Source organism: Passer montanus, unplaced genomic scaffold, assembly GCF_014805655.1.
Source record: "Passer montanus isolate IOZ18808 unplaced genomic scaffold, ASM1480565v1 scaffold1, whole genome shotgun sequence".
NCBI classification, from domain to species: Eukaryota; Metazoa; Chordata; class Aves; order Passeriformes; family Passeridae; genus Passer; species Passer montanus.
The window spans coordinates 18,125,659-18,151,355 of NW_024356504.1; the positions used below are offsets into that span (position 1 = coordinate 18,125,659).

Below are 25,697 nucleotides of genomic sequence, written 5' to 3' on the forward strand. Positions count from 1 at the left end.
ATGCTTTGGAAACAGAGCTGTGGTTGTGCTGTGTTTCATTCCTGAAGTGTTCTGAGCAGAGGAGATGATGGACTAATCAAACGTAGTGGATGAGGGGAATGATGGGTTCAGAATCAAAGGCTGTGTAAACCTGAGTTACTCCTGTACCGTGCAGATGAATAGCATGTTTTCCCATTCTAAATGCCTCAAGTGATGGGACTTCCTGAACTTCACTTAAGAACACAGAAGTATTTTAATATCTCTATTATCCCATTTTTATTTTTCTTTGATTATTGTTTGAGTAACCTCCCTTGGCTATGTTCAGGCCTTTCCAATATGTAAGGCCTCACAAAAATCACCTGAAGTGCATTGTTACCCAATAAATATATTTATTAACTTTTTTTTTGTTCTTATCTCATCAGATAGCTCAACATGAACTTTAACCATCGAGATAATTTAAAAAGTGAACAGAATAATATCTTCTGAGAGCTGGCTGCGGGACTCTGGGTTTCTCCTGCAGTGCAGTCCTATTCCCTGCCTTTTCCTGAAACAGGACATGGAGCTGCGTTCCTTTCTTCATGTTAGGTGCTAAGTAAGTTGTTTGTTTCATCAGGGGAAATGCAGATCCATGAAATTACATTTTGTGCAACTAAGTTAATGAAGGGGTATTTAGACTGTGCATCACTGCTCTTGTTTATATTGACACAGCTCCCAAAAGTCCCTGTCAGGGTCGAGTTCTGAGAGGTAGAATGGTTATTGTCAGAGAGCCATTACAGTTTAAACCTCCTCTGCAATTTTGTTGTGCTCTTGAGCTGCTTGGTTAGCTCCTTGGTTCTATGGTTAGCAGCAGAGTTAAGAGAATGAGTCCGTGTGCATTCCATGTGACTTGTCCTTCTGGGAACACGTGCATAAAATTGGGGATAGGTAAAAGTTTCTAGACCTGTGGGTTTGGTTTCTTGAAGGCTTCATGCCAGCAGGCTGATCTAGAGGAAGTTCTGGAGTTGGGGTTGTTTTCTGTTTTTGTGTCCAGCTTATGGAAGCACTTTGTTCAGGAGGGAATTCTCAGTGAGGTGCTGAAATAACAGGTACACCTGATAAAAGCCCCAAGGTGTTCAGCAGACTGCAGTCAACAGTGGCTTCCCCTGCTGTTACAGCTTTGGGGTGAGTCTGCTGTGCTGTACAAGTAAAATACAAGGGTATTAATTTGGAATTTATTCAGCTAATGTGATGGATCTCAAAGGAGGTTGGAGTTTGACTGCTGATGAAGCTGAATTTACTAAACTGAAAATGACAACACATTTTTAGTGCTTACGTTATTATGTACCTCTTTCTCTCTGAGGAGTAAATGACCTTGAAAAGCCTGAATATTGTTGATTATTCATTAAGTTTCTTGATGAATATATACTCTTGGGGGAGTGGGAAATAGAGAAGATGAGAGTTCATGTAAAAATAGCTATTTCCTCTCTTTTGTGAAGAGGTAGTGTCTTTTTGGGGAAGATTTGGATTTCTGACTTGTGAGAATGCAGTCATTCAGCTGCTGAGGCCTGTAAAGCACCCTTAACGTCATAGTTTGAAAGGTGCTGTAAACATGTCAGTATCACACACAAAAGCATATTTCAGCTGTATCCAGAAATATGTTTCCTCTTGCAATTTTTGACTGTATGGAACTTGAGTAGCATCATCTGAGGGAGGCAAAAATATTTTTTCATAGTGTCTGAAGTGATAGGTGTAGTATATGGTAGGAGTCTGCAGAGCAGTGTTAAGAGCTGAGGAAGTGTTTGCTTTTGGCTTCATATAAATTCTAGCAGTTCGCCCACTTGTAGGGGAACAAATTTGTGTACTGATGCTTAGCAAATAAGTAATCCTTTTAATACTTGTCTTGCTAAACTTTTGAATGTTTTAATTTAATGTAAGGTTTGAATAACTGTTTTGTGGCTTGTGTAGATTAGTGGGTGCTGTTCAATTAAGACTCTAGTCTGAGTTACAGTTGAAAATCCTAATTGTGTCCCAGTTGAGGCCTGAACCCACTGTACAGCTTGAGAAGTTTGATTTCTCACAGTTGACTCTGTTGTCTGTGGTTTTACCTTAATTCTGATTCCTCCTGGTTTGTGTTTTGTTGCAGGCTGTCGTTAACTCTGTTGGCAATGTCTATGATTTTGTCTGCCTCTGTGGTCCGTGTGAGGGATGGACTCCCACTTTCTGCATCTACTGATTATGACCAGAGCACGGGAATGCAAGAATGTAGAAAATATTTTAAAATGCTCTCAAAAAAACTTTCTCAGCTTCCTGACAGATGTACTCTGAAAACTGGACAGTATAATATAAAGTAAGGCATCTCTTTTAAGTATCTGCAACATCCTGGGTTGTCTCTCTGTAATTGAAAAAGATGACTGTGCAAATTAGAAATACTTAATCAAACTAAGATTAATTCTTGGCACTATTTATGTATCAGAAATGTTAAATCTGAGCAATTGTAGAAAGATTTGAACCTATTCAGACTTTCATGGAAGTTTCTTTATAATGGCACAAAAGGACGTCATCATGGGAAGAGTGGCTTTACACAGAATGAAAGGGTAGGTTTGGATTAGATATTTAGAAGAAATTCTTTATTGTTTATAGTTCACTTGCACTTTAACTGACCTAAATTCTTATTCTAATTTAGATATTTTAAATGAGGTGAGTAATTTCATCTTAACCCCTAGTTAACCATGTAGAAGTTACAGCAGTGGAATGTGTACCACCTGAATGATCCTAGAAAATGCCAAGACCTCTCCATCCACCACTCCATATAGGTATATGTGAGTTTCCAGCATTTCTTGGATTAAAGCCCAGGATAGCTAAATTGTTTCAGTCTTTTTTTTTTTTTAATTTATACAGGCTAACTACAGTTGGCCTGTAAACTGATTAGCTTAAAACAAACTTTTAAGAATAAGCTATAAGGCTTAATCAGGGTAAATTTTAGTGCTTTTGTCTTTGATTGCTTTTAATGCTCTAAGTTATCCAGCAAGATTTAAAGAAATGTGAATGTTATCATGAAAACCAAAACTTTAATGAATTGCCTAAATGCAGCAGTTTGTATGTTGCAAACTGTCCTTTTCTGTTTTCATATTTGCCATCTCTGATTGTCCTTGAAACTATCTGTGGAGAATTACTAATTCTGCACTCTGCAGAACATTTTTATTGCTTCCCATGTTCTAGAAAGAGCCAACAGCCCTCCCCCAAATCAGAAGATAAGGTTTTGCATTTTTGGGCTGCACCAGATCACATACTGTACATTTGAGATGAGTGAAAAGCTGTTAAGGGATAAGCCTGCTGTGCTTCTGCATCCTAAAAGCTTTGTTATTTTTGGTTTCACAATTGTGTGTGTATGTGTGCACACACACATGTATAGATACCTACATACACATTCGTGTAAAACAGCTTCTCATATGATTGTACAATGTGGTGTTCAAGTAGAACATTGCCTAAAAGTAACTTGTTTTTCTTCTAGAATACTGTTGGGCTTTTCAGTAAACATTTATTCCTTTGCTACCCCAGATAAGTTTTTGTTTTTCTGGTTACAGCATATGAGATCAGACTAGAAAAACAATTCACTGAATTTAAATTTGAAATTTTGAATATGTTTTTTCAATTCCAGCTTTATAAGTTCTCTGGGAGTAAGCTATATGATGTTGTGCACTGAAAATTATCCCAATGTCCTGGCTTTCTGTTTCCTGGATGAGCTTCAGAAGGAGTTCATCACTACCTACAATATGATGAAGACGAATACTGCCATCAGACCATACTGTTTTATAGAGTTTGGTAAGGATCTGACTTTCTCACCCTTCATTCTCATCCTAAGACAGTTGAGAATTTAAATAGATACAACTTAATGCAAACAAAAGCAGTTTATAGCTCTGTTTCAGGTGGATTTAGAATCTGATTTAAGTGCTGTTAGAGTCAATAAAGAAATATTTCAGGGGGTATTAAATTATGCTACTAGGGTTTTATCTAAATTTACTTCTGTTCATTCCAGTAGATTTTGGTTTAAGCCTTGTGTGAGCAACTGGAGTTCATCTTCTGGTAGTACTATCAGGAATTGTTTGACTTCATACCTGTTGAAATACTTAACCTGTGAAGTCATTGAGCTGCATAAATTTCTCAAGTAAAAATGGCAGTTTCATGTTAGCTCTTGCTGTGCTGCCTCTTGTTCAATACATGAAAGGGAGAAATTTTTACTTCTCCTATGATGTAGTGGAGCATTTAATCTTCAGACTCCAAATGCAACTCATCTCATATATACCAGATAACAGCTGTTATGAATTCCATTAATTTGTGTTGCTTTAATACTATGTATTAGAAATTACTGTAATTAGATATTCTTATGAAACACATTAGAGCAAAGAGAACTGCAGTTTTAGAAACACGGGGGAAGATCCTCAGTTGGTTAAATCCTGTCTATAATTCAGTCAGTTAATGACAATTTCTGTATGACATTACTGTCCTCCTGGTGAAGATTTCTATGAACACTTTTTTTTTTCCACAACATAATTTTTTCATAAGGATATTTATTAAACTAACAGAAAAGCTAGAATAAGTGCAGTAAATCCATTGTATTAGAAATGCATTCAGTCTCATGCAATGAAAAGTCATTAGTTTATTCAGTTATTAAATAATTAGATTTTTAGAGCTTAATTTTTTTTTAACTGCAGAATTAAATAACCCATGATGTATTAGGCACAAAACAGAAACAGCATTAAGAATCCAAGATAAATACAGCTGTTCCAAGCAATATATGTCAGTTTGTGAACTGAAAAGCTGCATGGTCTTGGATTATGTAATTAACAAAAGTCCATAGAAAAACACCTTTTTATTTTAAATTTTACACAGATAATTTCATTCAGAGGACCAAACAGAGATACAACAACACACGTTCTTTGTCAACAAAGATGAATCTTGCTGATATGCAGACTGAAATCAAACTGAGACCACCGTATCAAATTTCAGTGTCAGAACTTGGTTCAGCCAATGGCTTTTCTCATGTACCTGTGGGGGAGTATAAGGGTACTGGTAAGATATCTGCAGGTAAGTTCCAGACTTCTGTTGTTGTATCCTTAAATGAGACAGATGCAGCAAAATTAAATTTTTTTTCTTTAAAAAAAAAAGCTTTTTTTCAGGTTTCTAAAATATAAAGCTGGTATAACGTTTTATATATTTTAGCTCAGATGTCTTTTTTGTCCCTTGCTCCAAATGCTTACCTTCCTGAGGCACTCAGAGGAAGAATTGGGTGTGTTCATTAGACTGCCTTATTGAAGGAAAAAACCCTGTAAATGAAGAGGAACACTTAACCAAGAAGATGATTTTTATTTTTTGACCTTTTAAGATTTCTGAAAAGTTTTGGTATTTCTGCCCAGTAAGACTCAGTGTTGACATAAGCTGAGAGCAGTGTCAGAGCAGGAGTTAGAGCAGCTGGAGGGAGAAGCATCTCTTTAGGAAGCCTTTGCAATGGTGAAAAGCCAAAGAGCTGTGCTGGCTCAAAGATGCACTCTCTAAAATAAGTGCCTTATGTACAACGTTAAGAATTGCAATTTTGTATAAAACTGCCAAATTTATTTAAGTAGTCATTAATTTTTTTAAACTTTAATTTACTTCATGTAGGAGGTAAATGTGGAATTGTGGGGTTGAGCTGGGTTAAAGGTTTGTGCTGTTAAGTGAATCCTCTGAATGGGTTTGAGGCCCATCCTCAGATGTTTCCCAGCAGGACAGAAACAAAATGCCAGATCCTTGCACTGATACATGGGCTCCACATGTGATACTGACATCATCTGATTTCAGTCCTCCAAGTTTAGTGAAGCAAAATCATAAATAGAATGGAAGCAAGTGTTGATTTTAATTAGTTAATATATTTTCCTTTTTTTCCGAAAGTACTTCTGTCTATAAATTATCCTGAGCAGGCACACACTGGTGCTGTTTGCTTTACAGTGTCAGGGTGCAATCATAAATCACAGAATTGCAATCGTAAATCTAAACACCTCCTACAATGTTGTAATAAAAGAGATTTTGTGCAGTTTATGTATATGTATATATTAATAGGATCTCTTTGCCAGTATATTATCCTTATTATGTACTTACTCATGAGGATTACTCTAGAAGATTGAAAACTGCTTTCTATGGAAGATGAAAACCAAACAAAACCAGTAGGGTGCCCTGTTTGTACTCTGGGGCCCTGATTCTGAGAATTCCAGGTGCTATGAGACAGTGTAGAAGTAGTTTCCAATCTCTGTATTTGCAATTTAACAGTATTAGAGTCAGAGTCAGGAAGATTATTAAAGAAAAAACATGAAGGTGTTTAAATTGTTTAAAGGAGTGGAATCATCTAAGCAGCACAGTACATACCTTTGTCATCTTTTCACATGTGTGGGCTCTGTGGGCTCTTTTTAAAGGTATGTAATGCTGTGATACCACTCCTCTGCCACTTTTAATTCTTATATTGGTGTTTACTCTTAATGTTCTCATGTAATCGGTACATACCTTTGTCATCTTTTTACATGTGTGGGCTCTCTTTAAAGGTATGTAATGCTGTGATACCACTCCTCTGCCACTTTTAATTCTTATATTGGTGTTTACTCTTAATGTTCTCATGTAATCCTCCTTTGTGGAAAGGGTTATGCTGGCAGAAGGGGCAGATGGTTAACTCTGAAAATTGTCTAGATTCAAACTTCCTGCAATTGGAAAAAGAAAAAGTAATAAGCATGAGAGAACTCAGCCTGTGTCAAAATTGGCTATTTTTTAAAAGTTGTCCGTGTAGTGGGAGATGTGTTTTTGTAATTTTTTTGAATAAGAGTGTTGGAAGGTAATATAGACCTAAATTAAAAAACATGGGGACCATTTCCCTTTTAACTAAAAACAAGATTGGACAATAATTGGCAAGTGATAGTCTGTTGTTTTTTTATTTACTTACCTCTTCATGACTTCTTACAGAAGAATTCTGTTGTCCTTTTATTTCCATGTCATTTTTCTTCTGTTTCTCTTTCAGTTTCTTTTAACTTTCTTCTTCCTCTGAATTCCATAGATCTCTGTTCAGTTATCCACTTCCTTCCTTGAGTTGCTGTAGAAACTCACCATCAAAGGGCTGTACATTATGAGAAGCTGGCACTTTGCTACTTCTTCAGCTCTTCACATTTTAGATGCTATTGAACAATAGCATCCTTTTTAGAAAGTCTGCTAATGGTTTTGTAGTTCTTTACATGCATCACTTCTCTCCACCCTTGAAAAGAACTTTCTCTGGATGTTTGCTGCCCACTCAGTTGGCTGGACTTCCAAGTTTCTCCTTTGCTCTAATGACAGAGCAAAAAGATTCTCACAAAAAGATGTTTTGCCTAGTGGAATTTCCTGAATATGCTGTACTGTTAAAAAGTAGGACTTTCTGGAGTGAGCTGTGGTAAATGAAGTTGGAGAGCATCCAGAGGTGGGAAGTTAGGTGGATGCAAACCTTGTTTTGTTGTGCAGAATGGCAGAGTTGGAGGCATTAGCTTGGGCCGTGGGGGGAAGCAGTGGCTCTCACTTGCTCCCACTGTGACTGGGTGTGCAGCCAGGGTGGGGATCCAGGCCTGCTGTGCTGTGCTGGCAGAGCTGCAGTAGCAGCCCTTTCCCTCTGGGAGTTGTGCAGTGCAGTGAGGAACAGGGCTAATTCTGCATGTGGGAAGCATAAAGAGTGCAGATTATGGATAGAATCTTCCTGCAAAGGTACATGTAGGTGTTGGCAGGCATTAGAAATAAGGTCACAGCGTGCTGATGTGAGATGTTTCAGGTTAGGATAAAATTACTGTTTTCTGAGCTTTTTTTCAGTGAAGAAACAGTTGTCACATCAAAAGTCAATTTTTGCTTGATGGTACTCTCCCTGCTTTTGTGGATTTTTTTTTTTTACATTTTAGTTTTAAATAAACTTTCTTACAAGTAATGTAGTTTCTCATGTCATGTAAATTTTCTGAATTTTTATTTAAATGCCAACATTAAATTCAGAATTTGTGCTTGATTTGAACTGAGGATTTTTGATATGGCGCTTAATCATATTTCTAAGATTGATAGATGTACCAATTCAAAGTCAATTGCCCTTTACCCTTCCTTCTCTGACATTCCTTCTTCATTCTTTTGGTTTTGCCTTCATATTTTTGTATATAAATTACTCTTGTTGCTTTGATTGTAACACTAAAATTTCTTACGCTCTGGATTGTTTAATAACATTAGTTATGTTACATAATGTCCTTTATTTTTTTTTTTTCATATTTTAACAAGAAAGAAGTTACTGTTTTATGGACCTTCATGGACTTTGTGTATTTAGTTGACCAGGCATTTTACTTTTCCCCCCTTGGTTCTCAAAGAGGTGTTTTAAATGCTGTTTTAGCATGCAATGATTTTAAGTTACCCAATACATGGCAAAAAGGAGATTTTCTGGAGAGCTGCAACTAGAGAGCAGTGAACTAATTTTATCCACCAGTTAATGGAATGAAATTACTGTTGGGTAAAAACAGTCATATACACCCTCAGCTTTTTTCCTCTCTCTAGATGAGATGGTTTTAAAAAACCCAAAACAAAACAACCAGTTGGGAGTCATTGAAAAAGAGTGGTTTGGTATGCAAATAGCACATCTACCATATCTAACCTTAACTGAGTGATTGCTGGGAGTAATGTGCCTTACAGTTAGAAAAGTAGTGAGCTCTCAAAGTTAAACATGGGTTATGCTTTTGTTTAAAAAAACACCCCAACTGATTATACAGTATTAAATTCAGCACAAATTAATTAACTGAACTCATCCTGTATATTTTTGTTTTATTGTACACTCTTAATTAGACAGCCTTGCCTGCTTATCAATGTGAAATAGCTTTTGTTGGGGCTTTTTTAGGTTCTGCAACTTCATAAACTGTTTGTAAAACCTTTTTTCTGGAGCTATGCAATACAAACAACTGGGATTGACACCCCCTCTCTATTAATGTTACAGTTCATTAACCTCATTGTTCACATCTTTACGCTTGGTTGATTTGAACAGAATGATTTGAGCACAGCTCAGTAGTCCCATTGTTGTCCCAGTGTTGCCCAGACTGTTAAGAGTTCTGCATTGTTTTTTCACATTTGCTTTCTGTTATTCATTATGGAAGGGGACAGTAATGAGGAACATACATAACTGTTACATACTTGTGACCCTAGATAAGCTTGAAAGAGTGGGTGCATGGAAAGAAAGAGTGGTTTAATTTCAATGTGTTTTAGTTGTAAGAGGCTAAGCACTATCTGGAAGGTCCATATAAGATTGTGGTATAGATCCCAGCTGAGTTTCAGAGCTGTCTCTTCATGGGTGTCTTTGGTAGCACTCACTGTTTTTAAGGAAGGGGATTGTGATAGCTTTGTCTCAGTGTTCTGTTCAGCAAACAAGGTAAATCAGTCCCAATATCTCACTAATGCACTTGTGTTAAAGAAGAGTCGAGGTTGTGAGAGAAGCTCTTAAGTATGTGACTTATTAGCTGGTTACTGATTATGGACAGATTTCAGTAGCAAGTGCATCTTTTACTTTTGATTTCCTGGCATGTTTAAGCAGCCATCAGTACCCTACTGAATAAATGGAACCTATTGAGATAAAGACTAGATATAACAAGACAGTTATATGTGTGAACTGGAAGAAAGTTTACTTTTTGCTAAACCTCGTGCTGAAACATTTGCAGTGTTTTGTCTTTTTAGAAAACAGAAATGACATTTTGTGATTTGCTTCAGTGATCTCTTGAGCTAGAAACCACTGACAAATGAGATTATTATTTTATTGAATTTCTGAAGGCATTGCTTTGACCTTTGATATCTTCTTTTGATCTGCTTTGCAGCACCTCATCAACGTCTGGAACCTGTGACTCTGCCAGGGATTGTCTCATTTGTGCTTAGTCTGTTATGTGGAGCTTTGAATTTAATCCGGGGCTTCCATGCCATAGAAAGCCTTCTCCAGGTATTGTACATGTTTATGAATTTAGAAGTTACGCATCATAGCAACCACAATTTTCGGTTTAGAAGATTCTATATGAGCTGATTTGTGCCAGTTTTATTTCAAAAGTATTGTTTGTGAGGTCAGGCCTCTGTTAGAAAACCTGTATTGTTTGTGCTCTGTGCATCCTCCTCGAGTGTGCTGCCTCGTTCATCAAGGCTGTGAGTTTCAACAGCTGTGGAAGGTGGGTGGCCAACTCCTTCCCTGGTACCTTGGGAGCAGTGAGGATGTGAACATCATGTTCTGTTTTCTAAATTTATGCCAGGGTATGAGGCATTTAATTTCTATAGATGCTATTTAAAAACACTTGAGTGAAATGATGAACAGCTTTAAAAATCTGGACAGTTTTTTTGAAAAGTCCACAGAGTAGGAATCTTTAAACAGGTTTTGTAAAGTTGTTTCCTAGAGAACTTTTATAGTTTTTTGTTTGTATTTAATAAACCTTATTTCTTATTGTGTATTGAAAGGATCAGTGTCAGAAAATTTTCAAGTGGTTTCTTCTAAACTCCCCTCACCAAACAACCTCCCCAAACCCATTTTTTTTCTGTAAAATCTCTACTGTGACCCTCCCTGTAGCCTGTATTCCATTTCTTGTGCTGATTGTATTCCCACAAGTGCTACAGTGTCACTAATAATGGTTTGTGCTTTCAGGCAATTCAGGTGAATGTGCTGGTAGTACTTGGCAGGCATGCACAGAAAGTTCATGTGTGTTGTCACAAAAATCCAAAGACTTCCTTACAATTTAATGGCTGTGGTGATAGATATAGAAACTAAAAACCCCATGGTACTTTACTGAGAGAAAATGGTAATCCTGTTGCTTGGCTGGTAGACAGTCTTTTTATTTAAACATATCTGGACTTCATAGAGTCATTGAGGCTGGAAAAGACCTCAGTCCAACCATAACCCAGCTCTGCCAAGTTCACTAAACCATGTTCCAAAGTGCCACATCTACAAGGCTTTTAAATTCCTTCTGTGGTGATGACTCAACCACTTCCCTGGGCAGCTTGACAGCCCTTTCAGTGAAGAAATTTTTCCCCTGATGCAGCACGAGGCCATTTCCTCTCATCTTACCCACTGTTACCTGGGAGAAGAGCCCAGCCCCCACCTTGCTACAATTTCATTTCAGGTAGTTACAGAGCAAGTTCTCTCCCAAGCCTCCTCTTCTCCTGACTAAACAGCCCCAGTTTCCTCAGCTGTTCCTTCTAAGTCTTGGTCTCTAGGCCTTTCAGCAGCTCACTGCCATATTTTTGATACCTAATGGATTTTTTTTTAGGGAAATAAGGTAAAGAAGAATTCCTGTATTCCAGTTATTTTACAAAGTCGATGTAAAGATTGATTAAACAGTACTGTTGAGTGTCAGCATTTTGTGAAGACTAGCTGATAGATGAACAAGATTAATGAAAATGTTCCATGCTAGGTCCTTCTTTCTGAGTTGTTTTTGGTTTGTTTTTTAAAGAAAGACCAAGTGAACCTGCATCTCTATTTTATCCCTAATTAGGTTTTTCTGTGTTATGCACAATTCTCTCAGTTTATACATAGGAATGATTTTAAAGAATGCTATAGTACACATAGTACTGAACAGATTTGTCAGTTAGTGAGATGTTGCTAAAACTTATTTTGTTACCTTTCTGCAGGTGATTTTTAAAAAAGAACACAAATGTTGAATTAATCTATTTAAGTGATGACAGGAGATCCAGTTAATTTTATTCTCTATGTTATTGCATCTGGAGGTAATAGATTGCAGTACAGATGGAAGATAATTTTCATTTCTGACAAATGAGGCACACTAAAATTCCATTAAAATTTCTCTAAATTTACTTTATTGTGGAAAATCCACAGGGTTTAGGGAGAAATAATCCAAAACCCAATTAATGGAATGTGTTCTGAGAAGTCTTTCAGAAGTGTCTCTGAATTACTGTTTGCTTTATAATCAGTGGTTTTATTTGACTGTTAATAAAATTCTGTTAGTCTGTAACTGTACTCCACCAGATGTGCAGTGGCACTGAGGCAAACATTACACACAGGTAGAAGTTACATTGTGGATGTAACTTTTGTGTGCAGGCATGCAAAGTTTTTCCTGGTCAGCACAGGACATGGAAATGCTTCACACTGAACATACTCTCAGCAGACACAAGTTGTCCTTGTGGATGGACCACCATCTTCTCAAGTGGTATTTGCTCTCAAGGACAAACATTTGCATGAGTGCCCATTGTTTTCCTAGCAAAGTTTTTGGTGGTTGCAGATGTTTGCTAGAAATGCAGTTAGAATATTCATTGGGTATGGAAATTCACTCTGCTCAGCTCTGTAGGAGCTGTGACAACCCGTTTGAATACGTTTCAGGGTTTGTTTTGTTTTCAAAACACACAGTAGAAAAATCTGTCACTTCAAGTAAATTTTTCCATCTCTCCTTCAAGAGAACCCTATTTTCCAAGTGTCTCTGATAAATTCCTATGCTGTTAGCTGTCAGTGCATGAGCACGGAGCTGCCTTCATTATTCTCTGTGCAGAGTTTTACCCCACCCTAGTGGCCAGTCTGGGTCCTTTCCTGTTCCCTCGTTTCCATTTTGTGAAGCTTTAGGAAGGCACAGTTCTGTGATGTTGCTGTTATAGGTAGTTACCAGAGTTAAGACTTGAATTTTCAAAGGCATCTGGAGAAGGTAAACATCCAGTGTTAGAGCTGGACATCTTTGAAGCTTTTGAAAATCTTGAATAGAGTTGTTTGTTGTGAATAAGCATTTTGGTCTGACTACAGATCATGATGTTTCTGCAGACATGTAAGTAATCACTGATGAGTCCTAATGGTCAGTTAGTGTGGTAAAGGATTTAAATCCCTGTGTGAAGCTGTTCTAACATGCAATAATTCATAACCTTCATACTGTAAACGGCTTGTGTTTCACTTGTTTTATTGTAAAACATGGCTTTTTGTTTTATTCCTGCAGAATGAAGGTGAAGATTTCAGCTATGTTATTGCATTTTTTCTTGGAACTGCAGCCTGTTTGTACCAGGTGTGTTTTTCTGTTTGCATAACTCACTAGAGTTCAGAAACATTACCCAGTCATGCATAAGTGTCATCATGTTTGCTTAAATGTCACAGATACTTGAATAGGGTGATTACAAAAATTATTTTCTGCTCTGTTTTTTTTTTTAATTAATCAAACTATTGTGTAGTAGTAGATTGATACAAAGGGCTTCTGTTTGCTGGCATCTTTTCTCCAGCTGGATGATTAAGACATTTAATTAAAACAATTATCCCTAAAGTCATAAGCAGTGGAGGTTATATTATCTTCTTGATAATTCTGTACCCCAGAATTTTCCTCACTCTGTATTTTAATGTGCATCTCCTTCCTTTTCAAAGCCTCTGGCCCCTTTTCACTGTTTTCCTGCCTGACACTTCTTGCTTTCCTTCTCTGTCAGTTTTCCATTTCTGCATCTGAATTTGACTTTCGTTTATAATTCACAGCAAGGTGCCCACTGGCATCTGTCATTCAGTGACACTGCTGTTACATTAACCGATGTCTATGCCTCTCATGCTCAGTTGCTTTGACTTTTAATATTAGACTTGTGGACTATGCAGTTTTCACTTGTTTCTGTGGGCCAGTGTTTAGTACTATGTCAGACAGTAATATAACAAAATGCCTTTCTATCAGTCTTTTTTTGTCGAGGTTATCTGTAATCTTCATTCTCTGCAATTTATCTGTAGCAAAATGTCCCAATATGACTTGGGACAATGTGTTCTCCAACACTTGTTGACTTTCTATCAACTGCCGCCTTAAATAATTTAGATTGGTGTTAATTTTCCATGCCAACAGTGTGTTCCATATCAGATAAGGTAGAGTTTCTCCATTCTTTTTTCATATAAAAAAATACACCTTTCCCCTCCTCGCCTAAACTGGAAACCTTATTCTTTATGAAGTATTCATGTCTGTCCATTGAGACATCTTTCCTCCACTGTTTGCCTTGAACAGAGCTGTCTGAAAGAAAGAATCCATGCAAATTCTAATGTAGGCTTTTATAAATATTCAAAATACATCTGTTGAAACTCTGTTTCCCACCCTCTGGTATCATTCCTGTAACATGTGATGGGTCAGTTTTCAGAATTGAGGGGTGTTGGTTCTCTGGCATGTTCTGATGTTCTTTGGCTACAGTTATGAGCTCAGGACATTAATTCCCTGTGTTGTGTGACAGCCCATTTCACTGTCACTCACCCACCAGGCATCCATCATGCTGTATTGTCCTGTTCAGTTAATTACAACACAGCAGTGTGTCTCTAGTTCCCAAGAAATGTTTCTAACTCTGGTGTACAGGCAAGAGAACAGGACTTGCATGGAATATGATGTTTTAGACTCACTGATATGTCTAGTGTTGCTTCATAGTTTCTAGACTTTTATAAAGAAGAAAAAGTAACAACTGCCTCACTTGTACCAGAAGTGCAAAGTAACAGAAGCTGAGCCTTCAGTCATCTCATAACATTCATTAAAAATAAATTCAGAATCAAAAATCTAAATCTTATCTGAAATAGCACAGATGAGCCTTCTCCATAAAAGCATGCTCAGTATAACACTTGTATGATAACACTTCCCTTTAGTAGTAGAACAACAACTCAGGAGTATCATAACAGTACTTGTTACAGTAAGCTGTTAAAGCTGCATTGTTTTGGCCTTTTGACTGTTTTTGGCCTTTTCATCTGTTCTGTAAGGGGCACATCCAGTAGTTCAGAGCTAGACCAATGAGAAAGATCCACTTCAGCATTCATTTTAAACAGTTCTTCAGTAAAATGTAGTAGTTTGACATCATGTTATAGCAATATTTTTAAACTACTCTTTTCAAGCCTTTATTAATCATTTTGATGAAGCATATCCTGACTCGTATTTTAATCTTGGAAGCAGTCACACTTGTTTGTACATTGTCAGTGGAAGTGACAACACTAGGAAATTATCTGAATTCTTATTGCTGAGATACCAGTACCAACTAATTGCTCTTTTAGGTATGATTTGTGAAGCTGTCAGCACAAGCAGGTTGCATTTACTCTGTTCAAAATGGCCAAGCAGGTTCAAAACAATTCTGTCTAGATTCTGAAACATGCAGGTTATTAATCTCTGGTTTTACTTTGCTTTGAAGGAAGGACATGCAGATCTTACTGATAATGCCAGTCCTTACCTCTCTGACAATATTTAAATACCCAGACACTACAAGTAGCTGTGTTGCTCTCAACCACGCTTGCAGTGGAAATGCATGCTTTATAACAAAGTGGTAGAGTTCAAACAGAATATAAAGTAACCTCAATAAATTGCATTGTTCAGTTGCCCTTTTTTGAGGAACATGAAAAATGAAAAGAAAATTAAGTGGAGTTTTTTTGACTGATAAAACATGGCAAATGCCCAGGAAGAACAGAAATGGCACTTAGATAATCTGATGATAGATGCTATTAAATCTGTGTGACTATAGTTATAAATCCACTAGGAACAGATTTGGAATACTAAGTAAGCATAAATAATATTGTTATCTACCTTAAAGCACAGAAAAAAAACTTTCTTCAGCAGAAATGACCTGAATCCAGGGAAGGGGCAAAGGAATTTTTTGATTTTTGTAGCAGTTAAGGGAGTAGTTCAAACAATAGAAGAAATAAAAGTAATGTCTGGGTAAAAGCTGTGTCCTTTTAGAGATGAAAACTGGGGCAAAATACTTGAACAGATTTCCAGTTACAGTAGGAAGAGGGCTGAGTAGGGAACTGTGGGCAGTCCTGGCAGACTGTGTTACACCACAGCGTGCAGAACATTGCCTAAAATGTGGTAGAATTACAGGAGTTGTGTCTCTCCAAATGTATCAGTCCTGCAGCAGCTGAAGCAGGGCAGTGCGCGTGGGCCTCTGCATCTGCCAGGAAACCCTCAGCATCACCCCTGGCAGGACACTGGGAGGTGTCTGGGGGATTGCCTTGTGCTGAGCTCTGGGGCCCTGGTATTGTCCCTGTCCTTCCCATTGCTTTCCTGAAGAAGACTTCTCTTGTTCCTTCTCCACTGCTTGAGTAGAAAAGAGTTTATTTTGACCAGAGATTGCCAGGAGCATCCACTGTCTTTAAGTCACAGGCCACTCATTGCAGGCTGTAATTGACTATTATGAATTAATTGTTCTCAGGGAAGATTGCCAGGAGCATCCACTATCTTTAAGTCACAGGCCACATTGCAGGCTGTAATTGACTATTATGAATTAATTGTTCTCAGGGTTTAATGCAAGGCAAATGTAGCCTTGTATTGATATCAGGTACTCCTCATCCTCCTATGACTGCTGATACTGTTCTTCCATGTCTGATTCAGACTTTTCCTTGGTTTGGGCTGTAATTTTTCAGTGACCTGACAGTTTTTCTTTAGTAGAAGTTATTTTCCATGAGGTAACGTGATTTCTTTTTTATTTCCTGACAGTGTTACCTGTTTGTGTACTACACAGGCTGGAGGAATGCCAAGTCCTTCCTGACTTTCGGCTTGATCTGCCTGTGTAACATGTACCTGTACGAGCTGCGCAACCTGTGGCAGCTCTTCTTCCATGTGACTGTGGGGGCTTTTTCTACCTTACAGATCCGGCTGCGACAGCCCCAGGGAAAGTCCCCTGATTACAACGTCTGACAAGCCCTGGAACATTGAGACCAAGTCTTGTTGCAGTAGTTACTCTCAGGAATGTAAAGCTGTTCTCCAAAAGAAGAAGCTGTCTGAATGGGGCTTTTTATTTTCTTTTTTTTTTTAATTGATGTAAGATGCCTGTGGACATTCTACACTTGGTGGTTGAACCTTTTTTTAATTATTTTTTTATTTTCTTGAAAGGACACAAAAGAATATGGGACTAGAGGAGGAAAGTGAAGTATATCCATGCAGTGAAATGTATGTAGAATATGAACTGGTGGCATAAAAAAGCTTCATTCATACATTCATGGAGATAATCTGATATGGAATTATCTGATGGTATTTCAGGATCACATTATCTGATGGTAGTGTGGAAGCACATTTGTACGTTAATGGAGGAATGTGTAGAGTATGTTCTGCATATTGTGCAAGCTTTTCACTTCCAAGGTCAGTTTTGCCTTTGTGAGGCAGTAGGGAATAGGCTAAATAAGTAATAATAATGCTATTGCATATTAGGCAACTAGATGTGGCATATGTAAGATACTAAATTTTGGAATGTTTTATTTCACATTGACATATATGTGAATGTTTTCTTAATTAAAATGTAACCTGGAAACTCAGTTTCTAGGGATCTGCTTCACCCATGGTGCTTTGTCTTGTGCTGTAAGTTCTTTAATGTGTTTTCATTTATGATTTTCTTTTAATTATTCTTCGAAATTGATTTACGTAGATAGGGTTCATTTTTTGTAATTATTCAAAAAGTTCTGCCGCTAACCAGGATTCTTGCACACTTCATGTGTTTGGACTCTGGAAGGGTTGAAAGAGAACAGATTGGTGAGTAAATGGAGTGACTGGTACTTGTTTGGAATACTGTTCTTTTTATATGTTCTCCCTTACTTTCAGAAATGGATGAATAATTAGCTCAAACCTGAGACAGACAACTGGTGACAGGAAAATAATAAATCAGTCTGATTAGCTTAAACAAGAAATACAGGGATTGTGTTGATTCTTTGGGCTTTATGGGTTGGGTGTTCTGGTGCTGGAATAAAACCTGTTGCAAGAACAATTGTATGCTCCTAAAGCTGGTGAATCAACCAGCAAACTCCAACCAGCCATAGAGGACCACCATCACTTACCCTAGGGTTTTATTTTTATATGACAGTTATTTATGACTGTTTTATAATGTACAAATAGATGTAAGTTTTTATCTACAAGTTGTAATCAAGCCTTAATGGCAGAGAGGTTGCAATGCCCTTGTGTTGCTGGATTTGGGAATGGGCAGAGCTTTGCTGTGATGTGAAATGTTGGATTCTTGGGCATTTCATACCAAAAGGTTATGTTTTTAAAGAAGTTATTTAGTGCAGATTTTATGACCAAGAAAAAATGAACCCGGATAGCTTATTTTCTCTTTAAATAGATGGATTAGTTAAGAAAATTGTGCATAATACAACTAAGAAGAATTAGAGAATGAAACTGCAGTGGGAAGTGGTGTGTCTGGGACTGCTGTCTGAGGTGAAGCCTGGTGTGCAGGCTCCAGGCTGGTGCTGTGCAGTTAATTCTCTCCCCACTTGGAGACAGGGAAGAAGAAGGTGTTGATGAACATGAGCAGCAAACAGCCCTTACCAAGAATTGCTTGTATTAGCATCCAGTGCAGCATTCTGAAAAGGTGAAAGCAGTCCTTTACTATTTAAAATCTGTGATTTAAAAATGGAGGTTAAAATAATAATAGATTTAAAAAATAATGTTTTTAGTATGAAACCAGGTTTTATCTTGCTTATAGTGTCTAGAAGAACTGTTATACCTGTGTTTTCACCTCCACTGATAGGCAGGGAAGCTACTTAATGCCTTAAGTATTGCTTAGATTTTAACTCAGGTTGTTGTGCACATACAGAATTTTTTGTTGAATCGTTTCTTTAGTTTTTATGTTGCCAGAGAATTTTGTTTTCTCTGTGGCACCGTCCCTTCCTCCTATTCCCAAAGATCCATTTTTAAGGAATGAAAACTTCCTTTGTCATAGCATCTGGAGCCATTATTCCATTCCAGTTATACTGGCATTAAACTAATTGCTGATTAGCAGGTATAATGAACAAATGTAACTGCCAGTGCAACAGAAAACAGTTGGGGTTTTGTTTGCCTGTTTTTATAGCACTGATAAAAATCCCATTTCACAATGAAAAGTTAATGAGCATGACTGTTCTTCATTATGTGGTATTACTAGGTGCTAAAAACATGGCTTCTTAGCATGTTTGAGTTTGTAATATTAGAACTTGCTGACATCTTGGTGTGAGATCAGAACCGAGATAGAGCAGGCCAGGTTGGAGGTGAAAATTTATTGAAAATTCCCAGGATTTCCTTTTTGGTTACACAAACAACACTCAGGCCCCCTGCTGATTTTACCAGGTACTTGAGATACCAGACCTAGGAAGATGAATTTAGGAAAGCCTCTTGAACAACAGGCTTTACTTTAGTGTGAAGTGCAGATGGCCATTCGTGGTTGCTTGATTATTCTGTGGGATTTAGTAGAAGCAGAGCCCATTTCATGCTGTATTTATAAAGGAAGACCTCCTGAGGGTTGGAGTGGGTTCATCCAACACCCACAATGGAATGTTTGTCTTTCAGTAAGGTGTCACTGTTATTTGCTTTCAGGAAGGAATGACCAAAGGCTTGCCTCACTTCCACAAGGTAGGTGTATAATGCCATTTCCAGTAGATGGCAATAGTTATTTGCATCTGAAATTCTCTGTTAAAAGATTTTTGGGGCCAGCTGCTTACAGGGATGCTGACTGCAGCTGCTGACCCCTGGAGCTTTTTATTGGAATGCCAGTGCCCTGCTGCCCCAGCCGCCCCTCCGGGCCTGTCAGTGCTGAGCTCTCCTGCTTCGGTAACTTCAGCTGGCACCCCGCCCCTTTCCCAGGGCAGCACGGGACAGGGCTGGCCCCAGCGGTGCAGCCACCTCCCCTGCGCTGCCGGCAAGTGCCAGGGCAGAGCAGGGACTGAGAGGAGCTCAGGGACAGAAAATACATAACTGCTTTTTACAGGAAACTATCTGGCTCCCAAATGGCAGGAAAATTGCTGCTCCTGCCCCCCCATCCAGGCTGAAATTCAATTTTCTGTCCTCCCCCACCTCCCCAGAGCCTACTTGCTCCCTCAGTTCCAAGGACGAAGTGGGTCAAGAGCAAGGAAACTTGAGTTTTCTCAGCTTTAAAACAGCTGGGCTGCCCTTTTCCCAGCAGCATCCTAAGCTTGCTCTCTCTGACAACTCTGATGGTGCCCTGAGGAGTAGTTGGGAAACTTAACAAAATGAAAATACTTGCCTCTGGGCATGCTTTTCAAGCTTGCTCTCTCTGACAACTCCTAAACTTCAGTCTGGAACTGATGGTGCCCTGAGGAGTAGTTGGGAAACTTAACAAAATGAAAATATTTGCCTCTGGGCATGCTTTTTGGCCAGGTGTTGGTGTCTGTGGATGTTGTGTAATACATAAACAGCCAGGCTGGAGATATTTGCAGTGCAGGACACACATCTAAGAAATTCAGTGTGTCCCAAATGTATCATTTTATTAAGTGCAGGCAGATACTTGATGTAGCCAGATCTGTGTTGGGGAAAAGTGGCTACACACCTTAAAACTCATCTCTGCTTTTTGGGTGGGAAAAAGATGCATTTAGGGAAAACTATACAGCCAGTGGGTGTACAGTAATTGAAATGCGAGGGCACAGCATTGGAGACTCCTGCCTTCCTCCCTAGGGGAATACCCTTCTACAGACAGTTTAAAAAAGTTGCTTACATCAGGAAATGTCCTAAATTGCTGTTTCTGTGATTATTTAGGAGAGCACAGAAAGTATTAAATAGTTCTCTGCCAATTTTCATAAAGACTGGTACCTTAAATACTTCATGGCTTCTTGTTCCTGCAGCTGTGTTCTCAGTACACTCATAAAATCCCTTCTAACCTATAACAGATTGTAGGGCATTTGATTTTCAGCTGCCTGTGTAATCTCTTCTCAACTAAAAGAAGTCAGCTGGAAGCTGCAGGGTTTTGTTTCTCAGCTCTACCTGAGGCTCCTGTTAATTGGTACAATAATGTGTAGTATTTACTTCTACGTGTAAAGATTGAAAATGTTGCATTGGCAGCAGTGCTGTCTCCTTCCAGTGTCCTTGAGAGGACAAGTACCATACCTGGGAATTCTTTGGCAAAGGTGATGTGCTTTTGAAAATACAAACTTTTTTTTTTTTCCCATAGGACAGACACACAAATTTAAGCTGTTCAGTTATGCCAGTGTATTTTGTCAGCTGCCCTGACAGAGATTCCAGGAGCAGCTGGGAGCACAAGAAGGACCCAGGGATGTTTGCTGGGTAGCCAAGTCCTTGGGGCTCCATACTGGGGCAAAGGACCAGGGCATCCATCAGTGCCAGACAAGACCTGGACATTTCAATTTGCAGATCCAGCATCTCCTACACAACTTCAGTCTCATCCTACTAGCCAGCTGCAGCTAAAATAAAACAGAGACACATCACCAGTGAAACAGTGTTTAATATAGTTAAATTACTTAAATAGATTTCAATTTCCATGGGAAATCATAACTGTATCCATTTTTGCAAGATCCAGAGTAAAGAGTGTGTGAATACCCCTTGAAATGATTATGACACACTGTCAACAATCACAGCTAGAGATACTGGGGACTTGAAATTTCATTGACAACACAACTTCATAAGGTGAATCAAAAGTTAAGAAGACTGCAGACTTTTGGAAAGCAGAAAGCAAACCTAAAATCAAGTGTATGGCATGAAGGAAATGAAACTCAGTGAGGGACAAAGGGGATGGGGGTGGAGGAGGGGAGAAAGGCATAACACCGTGATGCAACTTAAGTTTATTTTGCAAACCAGGAAAGATGTAAAGGAGCAAAAGTATAGTACAAGGGCAGACTTGGCAGTTTTACAGAAGTCAATATACTATACTTTTCAGAGATGTTTCCTAGTGGAAGGGAGAAGGAAAGGGGAGATGCCATTTAAGCTCATGTTTAAATGGCTTAATGCTCGGGTCATGCTTAGCAATAGAGCAAATTAATTAAGACAGGTCCATGGATTTTCACTTATTCTCATTGTTGAGTAGGAAAAAGAAATCGCCACCACCATAGTGCAATCATTATGCTGTGAGTACTACAATAATTCTGCCCTGAGAAGAGTGGAAAAGAAGTTTATTAAATGTCAAAAGATTGGAGTAATTTTTAGTGCTAGCCAAATTCAATATCAAAACTTTCCCCTCATAGAATATAAAAAATATAGCTTTTTTAAATAATTTTTTTAATAAAATATCAAGGGATTTTTCTTTCATACTTAGAAAAGGTACATAAATGATAACAGTGAACTATTCAGAAACCCCCCCACTAGTGATAAAGATGCCCAACACAGTATCAATGGCACTATTTAAGGTCGACCACCTCACATACACACTTGCCATCATAATCTTTTTTGAAGCTCTCCTAATTCCTGAAAATTGAAAATCTGTGAATCAGTTTAAATAAGTGCTTACTACAGGAAAGTAAACTCGATGCTGCAGCACATAGTTCCTTGTAATGTCACATGGCAGTTACAACGTCAGACAACTCTCAGATCAGCAGGATTCTATTAAGACCACCTATGAAAAATGATTTTTTAAAAACAAAAGTTCAAATGAGCTTTTTTTTTCCTTTTCTTATAAGAGCTCCTGTTAAGAATTAGAAGATTTGGGTAGAGCTCTTTTTGACATGTTTGATACCGTCTCAGTAGCTAAAACTCAAAGGTCCTGTTTCCATTGGGAAGCCGCCACCCTCCGCTGGAACGCTGCACGGAACAACTCTGTGACTACCGCGGGTTTTTCCTCTTCTTTGGGGTTGTAGATATTTCTGCATTTTCATTTTAAAATGCATCTGATTCAGCCTGGAAACTCACCTGTTTGTTGTTGGTTGATTGTATAGTGATAATCTGAAAACTGCCAAGTCTGTGTTCAGAGGATTACACAGAAAAAAATTACACAAAAGTCTACAGGTTATATACACCTCCCCCACACCTTGGTGTGGACAGCCTGCCTTCTAATTTATATATAATTTACAAAATATAGAATTTGGTATATCTGTTAGATCTCCATGTTTTCAATATTACAAAATAAAAAATACAAAAAAACCCACAACAAATTTCAGGGGAGTTCCCCCCACAAAGTGTCTCTTGTTTACATCTAGTCTTTCCCATGTAAACTGATAGATACCAAAGAAGAGCACAGACGACTTTTTAATAAATATGGTTGTAGAGCCATCTTCCTTTATCCTGATCTTCCCCTTCATCAGGTGTGCCAGCCCCACTCAGAAGAGCAGTCATTTAGCCATGGAGAAGAAGGAAAAAGTGGGGGCAAGGCTATAATGTCTTTTCACACTAAAACATTACCAATGCCCTTCTAAAAGGCCTTTTTGTGTGCTGCAACAGTGGGTGTCAGTTTTGAAAGCCCATTCAAAACAGCTAATAAAAGCACAGTGGTACACTTCAAATAGCTGGCAGTATGGGATGGAAACATTATGGGAGTGCAAATCCATTCCAAAATAATGCTTTGTAGTGAATCATACATTCCTTCAACCAAGTAAATGTTGTGTTGCGTCAATAAATACTTAAATAGCTTCTTATGCCATCCTGTGGTAGCAGCCTTTTAAAAAATGTTGAATTCATGTCTTATCTGTGAACTCTGTAGTGCACATCTTTGGTCAACTTAGCACTCAGCCAGGAACAATTACATCCAAGGTGGTTTCTTTCTCTTGCCTTTCTTGATGGGTGGCCAAAGAATTTGCTGATACCAGCTCTAGAGTCATGGGGTGAAATTTCAACTGCGCCGCATGTTCAGCTTCACTACCAAAAAGTTATTCTTCTCCTATTCACAATCCTGGGTAATGCAAAATCCATCTTTGTGTGGCGCTGCAGTCGGTGCTAACTAATTGGAGGCCCTTCATTTAGAAAGTAGGTGGTCATTTCTCCTTTGCCTTTGACCTTTATGACCCCTCGATACTCCAGCTGGTAGTTGTTGGCTGCTAAAACCTGGTACATGTCCGTGGTTACCTGCAGAATAAACAAGAGTGAACGGGTGCTTGCCTTGTATTCCACAGTCTTTCCATCTGCTTTTGGAGTAATCCATGGACAAAATAAAGTAGGATCAACTTTTGTTTCTAAGTCAATCAACGTTTTCACATCAATCACTAACTGAAAGCTTGGCACAAGTTGCTGAGACATCTGACAAAGTACAAGATGTCACACACAGTTCACAAATGGGGAAAAAAACTGCATTTTCAAGGAGATCACTGGATAAAGCGTAAGAAATTGGTCACATTTTTTAAAACACACCAGTCAGTTCAGTCTGCTCAGATGCATTGTTTTGTTTCTAAGTCAATCAATGTTTGCACATCAATCACTAATTGAAAGGTTGATACATCTGAGAAAGTACAAGATGTCACACACAGTTCACAAATGGGGAAAAAAACTGCATTTTCAAGGAGATCACTGGATAAAGCGTAAGAAATTGGTCACATTTTTTAAAACACACCAGTCAGTTCAGTCTGCTCAGATGCATTCATTGTATCACTGGAGTGGCAGTAGGAAAACAGGTCAAACTTACTAAAACAGCCTCAAAAATTACCTGGAAGTTACATAGTGGATCTACAGCTTAGGAGTCAGGAGCTGTTTTTATGAAGGAGAAGGTAGTGGGCAATGGGAGAGAACTGATTGAATGGAATACTCTAGCCAGCATCCAAATTGTCTCTGCAGATGTCAGTCAAAAATAATCACTTGTGCTGCAGAACAACACAAGTTTAAAGACCATTTCCTGAGGTATTTATTTATTACAATGTAATTTCTCACCCTTTTTCAGGTGGCTTTACAGACCATCTCAAGAGTGATGCTAAATATCGATCCAGTTAACTGACAGGCAAGGAAACAGCATGGCTGCCCCTCTTGGGCTTTAATCAGCTGCTCTTATTTTATAACCCTTCAGTGTTTTCCCAAGGAATGACATTCTGTTACTGTGGACATTGGCTCAGCAAAAGCAGGACACTGCAATTGAATCACTCACTGGAAAGGTCACATCTGAAGGCCGAGGAGATGTGTGATTATCAGCCTGGTCCCATTAACCCCTTAAACAATCCTCTCTCTGTGCTGTGAATCCCCATCCTGCTGATGCCTGGACCCTTGCTGGTCTCACGCCACACATGGCACAGCAAAGTGAATTACAGAAATACATGGCTGAATCAGGCCCTTGGAAAATGAAACAAACACCTCACACAGCTGAGCAGCACAACTGAGCAGGGATCAGACAGGTCTGTGCTCAGTGCCAGTGAGGCACACAGGGAAGGAAGCTCAGCTCAGCACTTCCACCCAGAACTGAAGTGCAAGCTTTTAAACAAAGGTGCAGTGTTGGTCACAATTAAAAGACAAAACTTGCTGGTACCAGCATTCCCTAAGTGGCTTTTCTTTCAGTTCTGTGTAGGTAAATGCATGGAATAAAGGAATAAAATTAAACCAAATTGCAATTGTAATTAAGTTTCAAAATGTGTAAGTGACACAGGGCTGGCAGGGTAAGTTCTGCAGGGATTGCCTTACCTGAATCCTGTCAGGCACTCCTGTGCTGTCCATTCTGCTGGCTACATTCACTGTGTTGCCCCAGATGTCGTACTGGGGTTTGCGAGCTCCTATCACCCCAGCTACAACGGGACCAATATTGAGGCCTGGAAGGAGAAGAAAAATATGCTCAGATTCATTTGCTTGAGCCAGGTTATTTTTCAGACAGTAAAAACCCACCTTGAGCCTCCCTGGTTTTAGCTGTGCTTTACCCTGACACGTAAAGCTATGGCCAAACTGGGGGGAGAGAAATGTTAAAATAGAGTTTGGCTTCTTTGATCCATGATCCATCAGTTATGCCCAACCGACTGGCAGCTTGGGCTGGATCTGCTTAATCCAGAGCTACTTTCTAGCGCCAGATAATGGCATAAAGTTTGTTTGCCTCCTGGCTAACAAGCAAACTGCTCACTTGAAGTTAGCACATACCTGCTACAATGCTGAGGGCCTGCAAGGCAGCAGCCCAGAACCTTCCATAACAAACACCAC

General features: G+C 38.7%; 2 protein-coding genes across 3 annotated transcripts in view; one reads left to right on the forward strand and one right to left on the reverse strand.

Moving 5' to 3' along the window:
- The first annotated feature begins 368 nt into the window (after positions 1-368).
- SEC22A (SEC22 homolog A, vesicle trafficking protein) lies at positions 369-17,578 on the forward strand. 2 transcript variants are annotated; one of them, XM_039699998.1, is made up of 7 exons: positions 369-571; positions 2,102-2,305; positions 3,617-3,780; positions 4,849-5,043; positions 9,825-9,943; positions 12,918-12,983; positions 16,548-17,578. In XM_039699998.1, the coding sequence occupies exons 1-7, from the start codon at positions 558-560 to the stop codon at positions 16,593-16,595; spliced, it is 810 nt and encodes a 269-aa protein (XP_039555932.1). In that variant the 5' UTR covers positions 369-557; the 3' UTR covers positions 16,596-17,578. The 2 variants fall into 2 exon arrangements, with proteins under 2 accessions (XP_039555932.1, XP_039555922.1); XM_039699988.1 differs by having other exon boundaries at positions 370-571; positions 16,395-17,578.
- Positions 17,579-21,096: 3,518 nt separating this feature from the next.
- The window catches only part of ADCY5 (adenylate cyclase 5), a 204,873-nt gene continuing 200,272 nt past the window's right edge, over positions 21,097-25,697 (reverse strand). Inside the window, exons 20-21 of the mRNA XM_039699111.1 lie at positions 25,194-25,318; positions 21,097-23,660 (exon numbers count right to left, since the gene is read on the reverse strand). Of these exons, the coding sequence (XP_039555045.1) occupies positions 23,532-23,660; positions 25,194-25,318 (254 nt within the window). The 3' untranslated portion in view covers positions 21,097-23,531. The remainder of the gene's footprint in view (positions 23,661-25,193; positions 25,319-25,697) is intronic.

Coding starts and splice junctions, on each gene's coding strand:
- SEC22A (XM_039699988.1), top strand. Junction 3,781..4,848: donor ATACTGTTTTATAGAGTTTG/GTAAGGATCTGA, acceptor AATTTTACACAG/ATAATTTCATTCAGAGGACC. Junction 12,984..16,394: donor CTGCAGCCTGTTTGTACCAG/GTGTGTTTTTCT, acceptor ATTTCCTGACAG/TGTTACCTGTTTGTGTACTA.